The sequence below is a fragment of the Nicotiana tabacum genome, chromosome 4 (genome assembly GCF_000715075.1).
Source record: "Nicotiana tabacum cultivar K326 chromosome 4, ASM71507v2, whole genome shotgun sequence".
In the NCBI taxonomy this organism is placed as follows: Eukaryota; Viridiplantae; Streptophyta; class Magnoliopsida; order Solanales; family Solanaceae; genus Nicotiana; species Nicotiana tabacum.
Genome location: NC_134083.1, coordinates 146,818,492 through 146,834,389, shown reverse-complemented (window position 1 = coordinate 146,834,389; position 15,898 = coordinate 146,818,492). Strand labels below are relative to the sequence as shown.

The 15,898-nt window shown below is 35.2% G+C and overlaps 1 protein-coding gene and 1 pseudogene across 1 annotated transcript; both read left to right on the top strand.

The window, feature by feature from the left end:
• Positions 1–1,266: 1,266 nt before the first annotated feature.
• LOC107791726 (protein TIC 40, chloroplastic) lies at positions 1,267–14,298 on the top strand. Its single transcript, XM_016613844.2, has 14 exons — positions 1,267–1,634; positions 4,511–4,622; positions 4,786–4,843; positions 4,945–4,962; positions 5,899–6,184; positions 7,492–7,586; positions 7,666–7,765; positions 8,466–8,544; positions 10,483–10,523; positions 11,310–11,355; positions 12,117–12,211; positions 13,364–13,467; positions 13,601–13,648; positions 13,871–14,298. The coding sequence occupies exons 1-14, from the start codon at positions 1,430–1,432 to the stop codon at positions 13,928–13,930; spliced, it is 1,347 nt and encodes a 448-aa protein (XP_016469330.1). The 5' UTR covers positions 1,267–1,429; the 3' UTR covers positions 13,931–14,298.
• On the top strand, positions 7,200–7,311 carry LOC142180532 (U6 spliceosomal RNA; annotated as a pseudogene).
• Positions 14,299–15,898: the final 1,600 nt, after the last annotated feature.

Genomic DNA, 15,898 nt, shown 5'->3' with positions numbered 1-15,898 from the left:
TATCCTACAATTTGGTCTCATCACTTTACATCATATTTCTTCTTCTTCTCAACTTGCTGACATTCTCACTAAGTCCCTTCCAGGCACCACTCATCATCATCTGCTTGGCAAGCTTGGGGTGTCAACACCCTCAAGCTTGAGTGGGGGTGTTGAGCTGAATAGAGCACATATGAAGAGAGGCCCAATGGTTGATAAGTAGTAATGGGCCCAATATGTACAGCTGGCCCATTAGTATATTAGGCACATTTTTATAGTATGGGTGATTTATTAATTTTGGTAACAGATTCATTTTACACAAATGATGAAATAAAAACATTCTTCTTATTCTCTCTCATCTCACCCGATCTAGGGTTTTCTTTCTCTTCATTTCTTTCAATTTCTGGAAATAATCAACCTAACAAGGGTTTCGACATAACCCAAGGCATGCATGTTTCTCATTCATAAAATATCACGGAAAGGGGTTAAGTATACCTTCTACTATCAAAAATTATTTAAACTTACCCTCCGTTTTATTATTAGTGTATTTATAAAACGCAGGGTACAATAAAACAGAGGGGTATATTTGACCCTTTTCTGTAAATATTATTACTCACACATTAATCACAAGATGAATAAACTTATTAACTTTTAGGGGCCGTTTGGTTTGAAGACAAGTTATGCTACGATTAATTATGTTCAGATTAGCTAGTTATGCTGGTAATAATTGTTCTGATATTATTTATTATTGACTGTTTGATATGTTGTATTAATCGTAAGATTATCAATGTTACTGCTTTATCCTAGGATAACTTATCCTGAATTGATGTTCCAACATTTGGCAAGTATAAGTTATTCCAGTACTATTTTTAATATTGGAATAACTTATCTCAAAATCAGTAATCAAACAAGATATAAAGCAATACTACTAATTTTTAACCCAAAATTATTTTTCCTTATCCTTCGACCCCTTAGGGGTATTATCATTTTTAGTCTGCATCAGAAATTATTTACATTTGGTAGCCGAAAAAATATATAAAATTTGTATAAATTTTGTATATAATATACATAATGTATATATATATATAAAAAATATATAAATTTTATATATTTTTTTGATTATTATTTTTACAGCGGCTATACAGTGCGATTTTCCCGACCCTCTTGGTTCTCCGTATCTCTTAGCTTTGACTACTACTTTGACGTCCAAAAGAAAGCCTTATACACGGGTGGGGCAAAAAGAAGCTGCAAAACCTATCCATATAACCCGCTCCGTTTTCAATTCTTAACACTGTTCTTCTGCCTGCCGATATCTCACTTCACTGTCTCTCTCTTCTTCGGGAACCTCCAAAAATAAGCCAAATAGGAGAGACCCTTTTGCACTTCTGCTCTCCTTCTCTATAGTAATAAGCTGAAGTAGCAGCAAATTTTTATTCAGTATTTTTTCAAGGTGATGGAGAACATAGGAATAGTTTCATCACCGAAAATGGTATTGGGTCTCTCTTCAAATCCAAGGAATTCAGTAATTACCAGCAAACCCTTCTTTGGTCTTCCTCATCTACCCAAAAGACCCTCAAAGAATGCAAGAATTGTCAGACCCACTACTTGTTTTGAAGTTGTCTCTTGTTTTCAGGGTCCAAGACTCACCAAAAAGATTGGTAATATATACTCCTTCTTTATACTAGTCCTCAATGTCCTTTATATATTCTGTGTTTATTTGAAGCTTTATTTCATCTTTTAGACTAGAAGTTCATTACCCAAAAGGAGCTGTCTTTGAAGTTAATTATTTGAAATTTTGGTATTATGAGTTTTTTTCGGGGTTATTTAATGGTTGGGAGATGCACAATTCTAATTTCTACTCATGTAAAAAATTGATCTTTTAGTGATTTTTTGTGTGTATATATGTGTTTATCTGAAGCCTTATTGCAACTTATAGTAGAAGTGGAGCTGTCTTTGAAGATAACCTTTTGAAATTTTGGTATTGTGAGGTACTTTTTTGGTTTATTCAATAACTTGAAACTGCATAATTCTGATATCTTTTTGTCTAAAAATTGATTCTTTTAGTAGAAGTTCATTACCCAGATGTTTGTGTGTATGTGTGTGTTTATCTGAAGCTCACATGTATCCTATTATAATTCATTTGACCAGAAAGATTACATAATTATCTAAGTTTCCAGCTTCCCCATATTTTAGAATTGTTAACAGGATAAGAAACTGTTGTAAGTTGATTTTTAAGACAAGTTGGACTTCACCTATAGTCGAATTGGCTAGATTACATGCAATTTTACTGCAGAACACCTAATTGCCGATATAAATATTCTAAGCCTCAGAGTAGCCTGTAAAAAAGAAACAGTACATAAATCTCAACCTAAACTATAAAAATATGGCTAAAAGCTCACATCTCTAGGAGGAAAGATTTTCCTATTTTGAGTTGTTTCTGCATCATTTTCCCGTAATTGGTGAAAACTCATTCTCGAGCTGTTTCCATTATTTCAATTCTCCTAAATTGGTGAAAACTCACTCTCGAGTTTTGTGTGAAAACTCAAGGGGTGGGGGTGATTGGTGAATTGTGTTCTTGAAACACGACTGCTGAATCTCGCTTTCCATTGGAGGAATAATTTGGTCGCCTTCTAGAAAATCATTTTCTTCCATCAATCATAGCTTAGTTTTCTTGTACGCGACTTGTTTTTCAGCCTGTTGTTGATTTTCCTTGACTGATTTGCACCTGATCTAACTTGCATATTTTCGTGCCTGCATTCAAAACTTAACTTCTTAGTGACAGACATATCCTTTTCCAGGTAAAGATTGTTGTCATCATTAAAATCATAGGGCTTAAGTTATGCTGCTGTAATAATATACCTTCTGAAATCATACCTTTAGGGCTTGAACTAGGCACGCAAGAACAGAGCGCTCCAATAGTCTATCCAATGCATACACATCACTTGGATAAAGGGAAAAAAAGGAAAAGGAGAAAAGGTCTAAAGATAAAAGTGTCCTCTAAAGTATCACAAGTAGAGCATCTTATTTGTCTAGTAACTTTATTTAAGAGATCAAATGTGGTTATAAATCTCAAACAAGCTAATGTTCCATTCAACAACAACAACATACCCAGTGGGTGGGGTGTACACAGACCTTACCCCTACCTCGTTTGAGGTAGAGAGGTTGTTTCCGATAGACTCTCGGCACAAGAAAAGCGTTTTCAAAACAGGTTTGAAAAATAAAATACCGAAGAAAAGAAAAGGAAAATATTGACATCAGATAATATTTTTCTTTCTTTTCTTCGGTATTTTCATCTTAGCTTTTTTACATTTGTATTTTTCAAACCTATTTTGAAAACGCTTTTAGGGTTTTAAGAAACATGCATTTTGAAATTTGGATGGGTTTTACTTGTTGAAAGAATGATTCCAATATGTGATATCTTTTTCTGTCAGAGAAAAAGTTACTGTTGGCCCGATTCAATTGCCAGATCAAATTTTCCAATAAGACATTTGTTTTAAAATATATTACAAGATGGTTATTGCGCTTAAGCTCATTGGCGTCATGTTTCTATGGGTAATGTGAAATTTCTCAGAGGTTGTTGCTGCTACAACTTTGATATGCTTTATATCTGGCTAGATGACCAAATAAAAAAGAGCTTGTTGTTGGAAACAGACATACTATTCATAGAACTGCTATATCGTGAAGAATAATTCAAGGAGTATCACCTGGAAGGGACAGTCACTTCTCTTGTCCCAAGTTTCTTAGCTAGTGTTTGGCCATAGATTCCCAAATTTGTTTTAAAAAATCTGATTTGGGTGAAGTTTGGTTTGAAGATGAAAATCTGTTTGGACATAATTTTTCAGAACATATTTCACTTTGTTTTTTTGAAAAAACATGAAATGTTACTTATACCCATAAGTTCTAAAAACTATCAAAAATACCCAACAATACCCAACAAACAAACTTGCTTATCCTGTATATGCAGAACATTCATTGATGCCATTCATTATCATTATCCCAAACCATAGTCCTGAACGTAGATAAGTTTGGCACAAAATTATAATTTTTATAATGAACTACATAATACACTATCCTAAAACCATAACCTGATATTTTAATATCAAATGCTAATAACACAATTACCAACCACAATAATTCGTCAAATTGCAATAATATTACAAGATCCATCAATCCAAAAGAAAATGATAGTAATTAGCTGGTGGATTAGTTGGGTCATAATAGATGGTGTTTTTTTTATAAAATACAAATTTTTGGGGTAATTTTTAAAATTGTTAAAAAATCAAACAATAATATTTTGGGCCAAAAACAGGTTTAGATCTAGTTTTGGGATTTGGAAATTTTGTTTTTAAAATCTGCCAAAATATGGATAAAATCTATAAACAAACATGTTTTGCCAAAAACAATTTGGAAAAACTTGACAAAATCTATGGCCAAACGGGGGCTTACTATTGTTGGGACTTTTTAATGTTATATTCTTGTTATTAATTCTGCTGCTTCTTAAGCCTTAACCTCCCTTTGTACTGATTCTATGCAGTGCCAGAAAAAATAGGGAGAGATTGTTTTGCTAGCACAACTTCAGGTGGCCAGCAGACCTCTTCAGTTGGTGTAAATCCACAATTTTCAGCTCCATCACCATCGTCTCAAGTGTAATAATTTGTATTATTCCCCATTTGATATGTTTTATCTTGTCTACAACTTTGCCTATCAGTTTCTTGCTTTACACGTTATTCTTATACTGTTTGCATCTGCATTGATAATTAATATCTTTTGATTTGTTACTTATTCATTGTTGTTTTTTTGTGTCTACAGAGGGTCTCCTCTTTTTTGGATTGGAGTTGGTGTTGGGCTCTCAGCACTTTTCTCATGGGTGGGAAGGATAATTCTCTTGATTTTATTTGTTGCACTCTTGTTTATTCATTTTGTTTTGTTTTACTAACTCTTTACTGGATTTTTTGAAATATATTGCAGGTGGCTTCATACCTAAAGGCAAGTACTTTTTAATTAAAATTTGCATGGATTTGATGCTTGTCTAATTCTGTTATTTCTTATGGCCCTACTAACAGAGTGACAGCTAGAGAGTTTAGCCTTTAGATGCAAATATGCACGTAACTTGTCGATAATCTGACATGGACATGATGGGACATACCTTCTGAGCAATAATGTGTTATAGAATTAACCACATGTTAAGAAGAAAGGGCCAAAAAGCATATAAGCAAGAAAAGAATGGGAACTATGCGTAAGTTGATGGTGCCTGCAATTTACATGTCAGTTTCATGCTTTGCAAGTAATTCAAACCATGTTCCGTCTCTTGCAAATAATTGCAAATCTGGTTTTGGAAGGCCAATAATATCCTTAATTATTTTTCTAGCTATGTCACTATACTTGTCTTTTTGTTTGAGAGTCCTAACTCTTGCTGTTTCATTTAGTTGATTTTGTTCTTGTATCTGTGAGCTTTAAGATAATTAGCTTGGCATTTTCCTCATTTTAAACAACTAAATTATTCCTGCTAATGAGTCAAAACCGGATTGTATATACAATACTTGCTCAGGTAAACATAAATCCGGTGGTTGCTCTTTTATTCTTTATGGCGGAAAATAGTGTTTAAACTACTTTCAGATTCTTCAAATGTCAGATGTTGTAGTTGGTTTAGCTATAGAAAAAAAGAGCAACCCGGTGCACGAAGCATCCCGCGTTTACGCAGGGTCCGGGGAAGGACCGCACCTAAAGAGGGTGTGAGGTAGGCAACTTACCCTAATGCAAGCACCCGTGGCTGATTCCACAGCTTGAACCCGTGACCTAAGAGTCACACGGAGATAACTTTGCCGTTGCTCAAAGGAAACCCTTTTTCATTGGTTTAGCTATAGAAATTCGATAAAACCAGATCTTTCATATATGTCTAACTACTCCTGCATATTCCTCCAGAAGTACGCAATGCAGCAAGCATTCAAAACAATGATGGGGCAAATGAATAGTAACCAGAATAGTCCATTTAGTAACACTGCTTTTTCACCTGGGTCACCTTTTCCGTTCCCACCACCACCTCCAATGTCAGGTGCAGCTAGTTCATCACCTACACCACCTGCATCATCAGCTTCATTTGCATCTCAGCCGGTTACTGTTGATGTGTCCGCAACCAAAGTGGAGGAACCTCCAGCTGTAAATGTCAAGAAGAATGATACAGAAGCTGAAAGGGTACCAAAGAAAAATGGTAATATAATTGATAGTTACTTCTAGCTTTTGCTTTTTTTTTTTATATAGAAAAAAAAGCAGTTCTAGCTACAAGGCAGGTTCATCGAATGCCTCTTTTGACACTTACCCTTAAAAAGCCTTGTGCGTTCAAAGCCTTGTATGTTCCAAGCTTTGATCAACCTTAACTTAGATTTGTCTCATTAACCTGAAAGATATTGGAGTAAATCAGTGAGGCCACTATTACTATCTTAAATTAGCAAGTTATCGTCTAAATTTTAAAATTAACCAGCAATTAGCCATTGATATTAAAAACATCACTAGTTAATGGGTAAGCTTAAATCATAATTCTAATTATATTATAGACTACGATTCCATACCAGAAAAGTTTTCAACTTCGTTTCTGGTTTTGGAGTTGTCAGCAACAAACACTACCCCTCAACCATCTACAGCTCAAGAATCTGGAGTACCATGATGTGGTCATTACGTGAACTTCTGATCTTCTAAATGAGAATTCATCCACATCACCCCGTTTTGCCAGCTTTGCTGTGGTTCTGCAAGTGTACAAACCCTAAGCCCTTATCACCCCCTCCTGTAGAAACCTAACCCCCTCATGAAATTACTAGAGTCCGTTGCTGACAAGAGGCAAGCAGGGGAATGCTGGATTGGGGAAAAGCTCTACATTAAAGCGTAAAAGGATTGAGCTAGGGGAAAAAGGTTCCTTTTCCATTTCTTCGAGCTTAAATTAAATCAGTTTAACAACTTCTTTTATCTGTGCCTCAATCATGATTTTTGTTTTGATAAATGCCTCAATAATCAAAAGATTTCTGGCCTGCATTTGTCAACAGTCCGTCACCAGAACCAAATTTTAGACTCCACTGATATCCCAGATTAACCACCTCTTCAAAAAAAAAAAGGAAAAGAAAAGGAGCAGAATGCTGTGTGGAAACAAAGCAGGTTTTGCAACTGTATCCTTTTCCTGACAGCTTTTCTTAAATGCTAACATCCATTGTGGGACAGTAGAAATGGATACATGAGTTCAGTTGTAGTGGGGACATCCGATAAAATTGGAACAAATATAGAGAAGATTATCATGGCCCTGCCAGCGCAAGGATGTCACACACAAATCGAGAAATGGTCCATAAAAGGAATTAATGATGTCAGGGGAGTTCACTTTTGTTTGTACCATAATTATAAGAATGCTCATCCTCTCTCTTATTTCCCAAGTTAGTACCACTTTGGGATAGTGATGCATTTCGTATTACTCTTACAAAGATATTTAGGTTTGCTGGTTTTGATATTATATCTATTAATGGAACTTCTCTGCAGCTTTTATTGACATATCTCCCGATGAAACATTCCAAAAGGGTGCTTTCGAAAATTATAAAGAATCAAATGAGACAGCTTCAGTAACTGTTGATCAGGTGAGTCGGTAGAGCTATTATCTGAGAATATGGTGTCATATAACAATCGTACTTCAATAGTTTTTTTAATGTCTATAAGGTAACTCAAAATGGGGCTGCTTCAAAGTCGGGATTTGGTGCAAATACATCTGACAGTACCGGTTTTGGTGCAAATACATCTGATAGTACCTCATCAACTGGTAAATCATCTGCTCGTCCTGCCCTTAAGGCATGGCTGTCATACTGCAAATATCATTCATGCATCAGGTCAAAAGTACATTCAGTATGTTTGTAGCACTACCTGGATACATAGAGGTATTTTGGTAAATCAACAGGGTACAAGACTTTAAGAGATTACATTTTGTGTTTTCAATATGTATCCTAATCCAATAAGGCATAAAGGCACGATCATATCTATGTACAATTAGAATTTAGAAGTGGTTAAACACTTGTCAGTCTATGGATCCATGTTGTATGAGATACTGCATCGATCAGATGCAGGCAAAAAAGCATGAACAGCCAGTCAGAAACTGTAGTCTTTGTAATGACCTGAATATTGCCTTCTCTAGAAACCTGTGTAGAACTATCGTAATTAATGGAAACTGCTTTAACGGGCATATTCCACGGAAAATGACCTATTTCTTACATTATATCTTTGTTTTATTATGGATTTTTGGATGGATGAAAATTTTGGGTGCATTATTTGTTTTGAAGTTGGAGGTTTCAAATGGCACATACTCCACTGCTTATTTGATCATGTCTGTTTATTATTAAGAAAATGTTTCTTCTGGCCTAATTTCCCTTCGACTTTTTATTTATGGGAAAACAAATAAAATTTCCTTTCATGCTCTCTGCTTCTCAGCCAGTGGAAACCTTTGCATGATATTCTTTCTTGAACAGAAAAATCAAACCCGCTAATGTCAGTGGATGCTCTGGAGAAAATGATGGAAGATCCAACAGTGCAGAAGATGGTTTACCCGTAAGATAGCATGTACCTTTTCTGTTATGCTCTATTAGTTTTGTTTGATTAACTTGAATATTTGCAATGTCTAGATTACTTAGCGTTCTGAATGATATCTTCCTTGACTCATTAGAACATTTGAATTCCTTTTCGTCCTACGTCATGCTATTGAAATTTTAACATAGAAAATTTTGTTGTAAAACCTTAGATAAGATATCTTGTTCATTCTATCCTTATGGGCAAAAATAATGTCTGGTGTGATGCTCATAATGGAGGGCAGATCAAGGAGAAGGACTTGCAGGATTCTAAGTTGGCAAGTCTCCAAAGGGAAGTCCTAAGGACACATCTCTGAGCTCTGTTGGGTCAAAGAGGACAATACGTCCCATGGGCTTGGGTTGTGACAAATATGTTATAAGAGTTAAACTCTCATAGTATGATGGGGGGAAATCCTTAGTGAGGAGGACGGGTCAAGGAGAAATAATAGTAGGCTTCTAAGCTGACAAGCTTCCGGAGAAAGGACGCATATGACATCTTAGGCAAATTCCTCATCAGAAAGGAGGAAAAAGTATGTAGCAAATAGCATAAATTCACATAGTACGCGTGCTTTTGGGCTCAACGTAGTGTAGTCCAAGGGACAAATTCGTGAGGTCTATTAAGCCAAAGCAGAAAATATGTAACATGTGCTTGGGTTGTGACATCTGGACCCAGCATCCAAAGGCTGATTCATCTGTGACTTGTGATGATTCCCGTTGATTTCATACTGTAGTGCTGTCAACTGGAGCTCTAGCAAAGATAAAGCTGAAAGAATACAAATGAGAAAGTAAATTTTTCTTAGGTATGACCTGAATATTCTAGGATTTTAAAGTTCTACCCAAGTTAACTCTTTTGCTATTCTGTACTACTATGTGCTGTCGGGATGGGCCTTGTCGATGAATTTTAATTTGCGTGAAGTAAAGCTGTTGTTAACTACAAATTAATTATAGTACCTTATTGGTCGAAACTCTAGTTTCAGTTGCACAATGCTACTATGTATTGCATTATCGATCAAGAAGTAATGAACTTCTAGTGAAGTCAAAGTTCTTATGTATGAATTTAAGTTTTAAATCTCTCTAAGGCATAGCAGGGAGAATATCCTTTCATTATTGTGTTCAATTAACAGGGTAGGAAAGTACGATAGGCTGTTAGTGTGATGTAGACTACTAGCCTGTTTGGCCAAGCTTCAAAAATCAGCTTATTTTGAGAAGTACTTTTTTCAAAAGTATTTTTGGTGAGAAACAGTTTGTGTTTGGCTAATTAATTTGAAAAACACTTCTGAGCAGCAATTAGTGTTTGGCCAAGCTTTGGAAAAGTGCTTCTAAGTGTATTTTTCTCAAAAGTGCTTTTCAAAAAAGTGCTTCCGGGAGAAGCTACTTTTTTCTGCTTCTCCTTCTACTCAAAAGCGTTTTTTTTTCCCTCTAAAAGCTTGGCCAAACACTTCAACTTTGAAAAAGGCATTTTTTTGAAAAAAGTGTTTTTGGCTTTGGAGAAGCTTGGCCAAACATGCTATACTTTGGTAATAATGGAAGGAAGTGAACTAACTTGAGAATTGAGACGCTTAGAGGATGGTGTTGAAAAGATATTTAGATGGTCTATGGAGTAGGACTTAAAATATTAAACGTTACCTAAGATGGTTGTTGGCAATAAGTGTTTAATGATGTGGATTGGGATTGACCGGAAAAGTGTAATTAAGAAAACCCTGAATAAATTGGCTAATGCATATTAAAGTACTAGATTGTATACAAGGTTGGCAAATGCGGTGTTTTATCTAAAGTGACGTTTTTTCTTCTATGTTCATTCTATTGTGCTTTTCTTGTGACCATACGCAGACCTTTCATCTTATGTGACATGTTTTGTATGTATAAATTACTTGTGCTTTATTTTGACGAGAACTAACATTTCATTTGATACTTGGTGCAGCTATCTACCGGAGGAGATGAGGAATCCTACAACATTTAAATGTAAGCTGCCATCTGATGCTCTTTTCTATGCATATGAACTATGCTTTCCCAGCTACTACCCTTAATTTTGACCATTAATGGATCTCTTGAAGGATGTAAGTGCAGACAATGCACCCAGTAACGCATTGCCTAAATTATGTAACTTCTCTTTTTTTGGTTTGTGTTAACTTTTATCAATCAACTCATGGCTCAGGTTTTAGAGTAAAATTCAATTCTTCTTTTGTCAATGACTGTTTCTGTGTGAATTGCTAAGTTGTAGCATCATTGAGAACAAGAGTTAAATACCATTAATTTTTTTTTTTTGCTGTGTTCTCATCTTACCAGGGAACACTTGTCTTTCTGATTTATTGTGAGACTTGAAACTAAAAAAAAAAGGTAACTCGCCAGGCCTTTAGAACAAAGGTCATACTTCATACGGTCTGGCTAATTCTAAATACAACTATCTAGTTTTCTTCTATTGCATATAAAGGCGCAAAGGGGAAGGGCTGTTTAGTGCCTTTCCAACAAAAAAGTTAGTGGGTAAAAATGATATTCATCATTATAACCTTGTTGATTTCAATCTAATAACTTGCTATAAAAAACCGAAACTTTCTAGCATTGGTAGTGAGAGAAATCTACCTTAAGATTAAAATAAGAAAAAGGAATACATTAATTAGGTCGAGGTAAATGACAGTCCGCATTTATATAATGATATGATTCATTGATATAATTTTTCAAGCTTCTTTATCTACTATCTCTATCAGATAAAAATAAGCTAAGAGGGTGTTACATCTATTTTTCTGACAGGGATGCTACAAAATCCACAATACCGTCAACAGTTGCAGGACATGCTGTAAGTCTGGTTCAATTGTCTTTCAAGTGCATATTTCCCTATATTCTGTACCGAAATTCAGTACTTGTATTGTCATTTATTTTTCTGAAATCTCTGTTTGGCACTATATTCTATTTAGTATCCCAGCCATCGGGTGAGCTTTGCCATGAGCATTGTCACAAAAACTTTTTAAATAGAATCTAATGCCATTCTATAACTACTTTAAGTATAAGAAAACATATTCTGGTGTAGCTCTGCTCGATCTGATGTATTTGGACTGCTCTTTATTTACTGCAGTAACAAGGCTTTTGTTGAACTTGTGCGAACTAGACTTGACCTTTTTTTTCTCACTTATCAAAAAAAGAAAGAAAAAAGACTTGACTTTTTGCTTCTGCCCTCATATGGTTAAACTTCTCAGCTTGCATGAAAATATTTTCCATCCCAATATATGTATTTTACTGGTACATGTTGGACCCTTTTCATCTTGTTGATTCTTTGTCCATCTAATTGCAATTCTATCATAAAAAGGAACGATATATATCATCTGATATTAATTATCTGTCTGGATTCAAATATTCTTGGGCTTGGGACCACCTACTCTTTGTCAATCTGCTTGCCTTTATGTATGTCTTGGTCTCAATTTTGAAAAGAAAGGAGGAAGAGAACATAAATGTTAAATAATCTGTTGATTTATGGTTTGGTAGGGATTTCCAGTGTTAAAACAACTTTCTTTTTATGTCTATGAAAAGCTTATCAGGGTTTTCATCATTTGCCCCTCCCAGGAATAACATGGGTGGAAACCCAGAATGGGACAACCGCATGGTGGATTCCTTGAAGAATTTTGATCTTAGCAGCCCTGAAATTAAGCAACAATTTGGTAAGTTTTAGTTATTTTCTTCTTTTCGTGGTCTACTTGCAACATTAATATCCATAGCTCTCTGATCCTGCGGTGGGACTATAGGGTCTAGACAAAAGCTGGATTCCTCTGAGCGTCGATATATGTTTTGCGTGTATTATCATGATAAATGACCCATCTCATCCAGGAGAAATATAGAACAGACTTTTATCCTGATGGGGTCTTAATACAAGAAATTTTTATAATGAGAGTCTTCTGATGAAGTTGCTATTCTAATATAAAAGAGGAAAGAATGTTACTCCTTTTCTGCTATTGCTTTACAAGTTTATAGTGACAAGTCGCAGTCAGAGGAGAAACTCTTTGAGATATTCAATGGACACGACATTAATGTTATGAGTGGTCTTTTCGGGACAAACTATAGGCTTTTTAGGCATAAATGAAAAGTGAATGAGCATACTTAATGACGTGTGGTGCAGAAATAACTGCTTAGAACTCCATTAGGGCTAGTCTCAAACCATCTTTTTTACGTCTGATTTAATGTGTTGAAGCGGGTAATTTAGAGGCCTTGTAGTGATGTTGTATGTGAGATCTCTCGAGGAGTATCCCTCCCTATTGGTTCCCAGTTGAAAGAGCCTCCAATATAGTTGAACATGCAGATTGCTTACCACGGGTAAGTCTAGCAACCTCATCTTATAAAGAAAACTAATATTACTCCCTGAATCCTGCTATTTCTTTTTATTCTTTTAAATCTGTCTTTCTCTCCGTCTTGGACGAGCTCGCAGCATTAAACCGCCAGTAACTCTTTTTCTGTGAAAATACAATATTTTTGATACTTCACAAGTTGATTTCACAGCCAGTCATCTTCCGGATCAAATGTGTGGCATTTGCCCTCAAGCCCCCCTCCCCCCCCTCCTGGTTAGGCTATGCTATTACTCCTCCCATGTGGAGCTTATATTGAAGAAACATTGCCATTTGTTTCTTAATATGCAGCTTGATAAAACAGGATGGATTTACTAATTTGACTTGGTAACCTTGCACTAGTAGTTAACTTTTTGCCTTTTGATTTCTGTCTGGAAGACTTCTAATTCTACATGCAGTTGCTATAGCCAAAACTAACAAATGATATGATTTGCACTTTCCTTTTGCATATTTAGTTATTTTTATAAATTGCAGATCAAATAGGGCTTACTCCCGAGGAAGTCATTTCGAAAATTATGGCTAATCCTGATGTTGCTATGGCTTTCCAAAATCCAAGAGTTCAAGCAGCCATCATGGATGTATGCACTTTTTGCTCCTATCTGTCTTAACTTTTTTTTTCTAAAAAATCTAATCTTGAATTTATTGAAGTTTCAAAGAGATGCACTTTTATGGCCTGAAGTGTGTGCACTCTGACTTTTATGATTATTGCAGTGTTCTCAGAATCCACTGAGTATCGCAAAGTATCAAAACGACAAGGAGGTGAGAACGTAGTTTCATCCGATACATGTCTTCTTGTCTATTGATCTTAATTTTGAGTATGAAGTCTGCATATGTTATTGGCTGTCTGAAATTTTTGCTTCACTACACGAGAGCAGTCATCACGTGAAATATCTAATGCATATTACGTTCCATGTATGTTTTAGATACTCATATATACATTTGATAAATACCTAATGCATATATTTGCACATATGGTCATAGGTGATGGATGTCTTCAATAAAATATCTGAACTATTCCCTGGGGTGTCGGGTTCACCTTGATTCTCTCCTTCCTGCTTTAGCTGCTGTTATGTGACCGCTCCTTGTCATTTTTGTTCTGTTTGAGTGAGGTATCAGCCAGAACTGTTGGCCTCTAAGATGTACTGCACACTCGGTTGGTTGTGTGCTAGCGAAATGGTCATTTTGCAACGGATGCACATGAAACTGTCGTCTCCTTGTTAAGAACATATAAACTCACTGCCCTTCTAAAATTTTGTGCATGTTAACATGCCTTTGTTTATCAGTAGTCTTTAGAAGCCAACTTCAGCTGTAAATTTGCCAGCTTTTTAATGATTTTACAGTCACTTATAACTTATATTAGCTTGTTCAACTGTATGATTTGATGAAGATATGCTATTCTTCTATCTTGATGTTTTGTTCTTACCTAAGGACCTTTCAAGCATTTCTTGCAGTATTTGCTTGATTCTAAACCTGTTTTTATGTTCTAAAATTTCCTTGTGTAAATGGACTTGAATAGTTTTTGTAATTGAATGGCAACGATTAAAGGTTAAGGTGAAACAAAATTTGGGTTGTACTTTTGACATTTTTGAACATTTATCAGTGGTTAAACCATGCTTTGTGGTGACTGTATTTGATAACTGAATCAAAGAAATAGGAAGTGAATTTTTGAGTTAAAAACTTCTTTGCATCCTTAAGCATTACATTGAAACTTTGCCACTCGATGCAAGGAGAGTACCATATAACGCCTGTATTTTGGGCTAAAATTAAAGTTGCTGAAAGGGGGCCACAAAAAAGTGCAAGAGGTTTTCGTGTTTACTCCAAATCAATGAATATATGATATGTATTCACAAATATGGTTATCATTAAATCATAGTTAGTTAATTGACATTTTCACCTTGGTTATTAATCATGATAATATTAGTATGGTGTGGTGTAAACACCCAATGTGGGTAATTAAAACGTTTTTTAAAATTGATTTTCTAGTGTACTTGGGGTGAAAAATTTTGGTCTAGTGCTGAAGTAAATGAAGATAATCAATTGTGTGGGAAAGCTGTCACCAAAAGAAACAAGACAATCATGCAATCTTCTAGTACCATTTTTGAATATAATTTCAGGTCCCATATGTGTTATTTGAAATGTAAAATAGTTGCCATTTCTACCAGAAATGACCCTCGTAACCAAAAAAATGCCTCCACATGACACCAAGGAAAAGAGTTGTACTATATAAGGTCTTATAGGCCCATTCTATTATTGAAGCAGTAAGTGGGAAAGTTAGCATTTGCATCTATACCCAATTTTGGGGTCACCATTAAAGTTATACTCACTTTGCACAAAATTTTGCAAACCTATTCACTTTAAGATTAACTCAGACTTATTGGATCTAAACTTGAAATTTTTTTTAGTTTGAAGTGCGACAAATATTTTCATGCATTTAAGGCCAAATAGATCTGAAGTAAAAATGTCGCACTTCAGATGCACTTAATGCCAAATAGGTTTGAAGTGCAACCAATATTTTCATGCACTTAAGGCCAAATAGATCTGAAATGCAAATTGCCCAGAAACAGAAACTTGTTCTTCGAATTTCAACAATCCAATACACGATTTACACTTAGATCTACTCCAAATGAGTTTAAATTTGAAAGATAACCTCCAAATATCATCAAGAACAAACCTCAATCATCAATTTATCAAACAACAAATCTAACAAACCCATTGTGCAATGAAGAAGAAGAAGAAGAAGAAGAAGAAGAAGAAGAAGAAGAAGAAGAAGAAGAAGAAGAAGTACCTTAAAATATGCTCACACCATAAGCGGTAGTAAAAAATAAAGTGCCACAACAACTCACCACTGCAAAACACCGTAAACCACCTTAAAATATGCTCGCAAACACCATATAAATTCACCTTTATTTTCATAAAGAAGGAGGAGGAGGAGAAAAAAGCTTGAAGTTATCTATACTTCTAGTTAAAAAAAAAAATTTAAAAAGTGGATACAAGTTATAGAGGGGTGAC

Bases quoted from the DNA above. Each gene is read 5' to 3' on its own strand.
- LOC107791726 (XM_016613844.2), top strand. From the start codon at position 1,430: ATGGAGAACATAGGAATAGTTTCATCACCGAAAATGGTATTGGGTCTC. The intron at 4,623-4,785 runs GTAATAATTTGT...TTGTGTCTACAG, and splicing joins CCATCACCATCGTCTCAAGT to AGGGTCTCCTCTTTTTTGGA. The intron at 6,185-7,491 runs GTAATATAATTG...ACTTCTCTGCAG, and splicing joins AAGGGTACCAAAGAAAAATG to CTTTTATTGACATATCTCCC.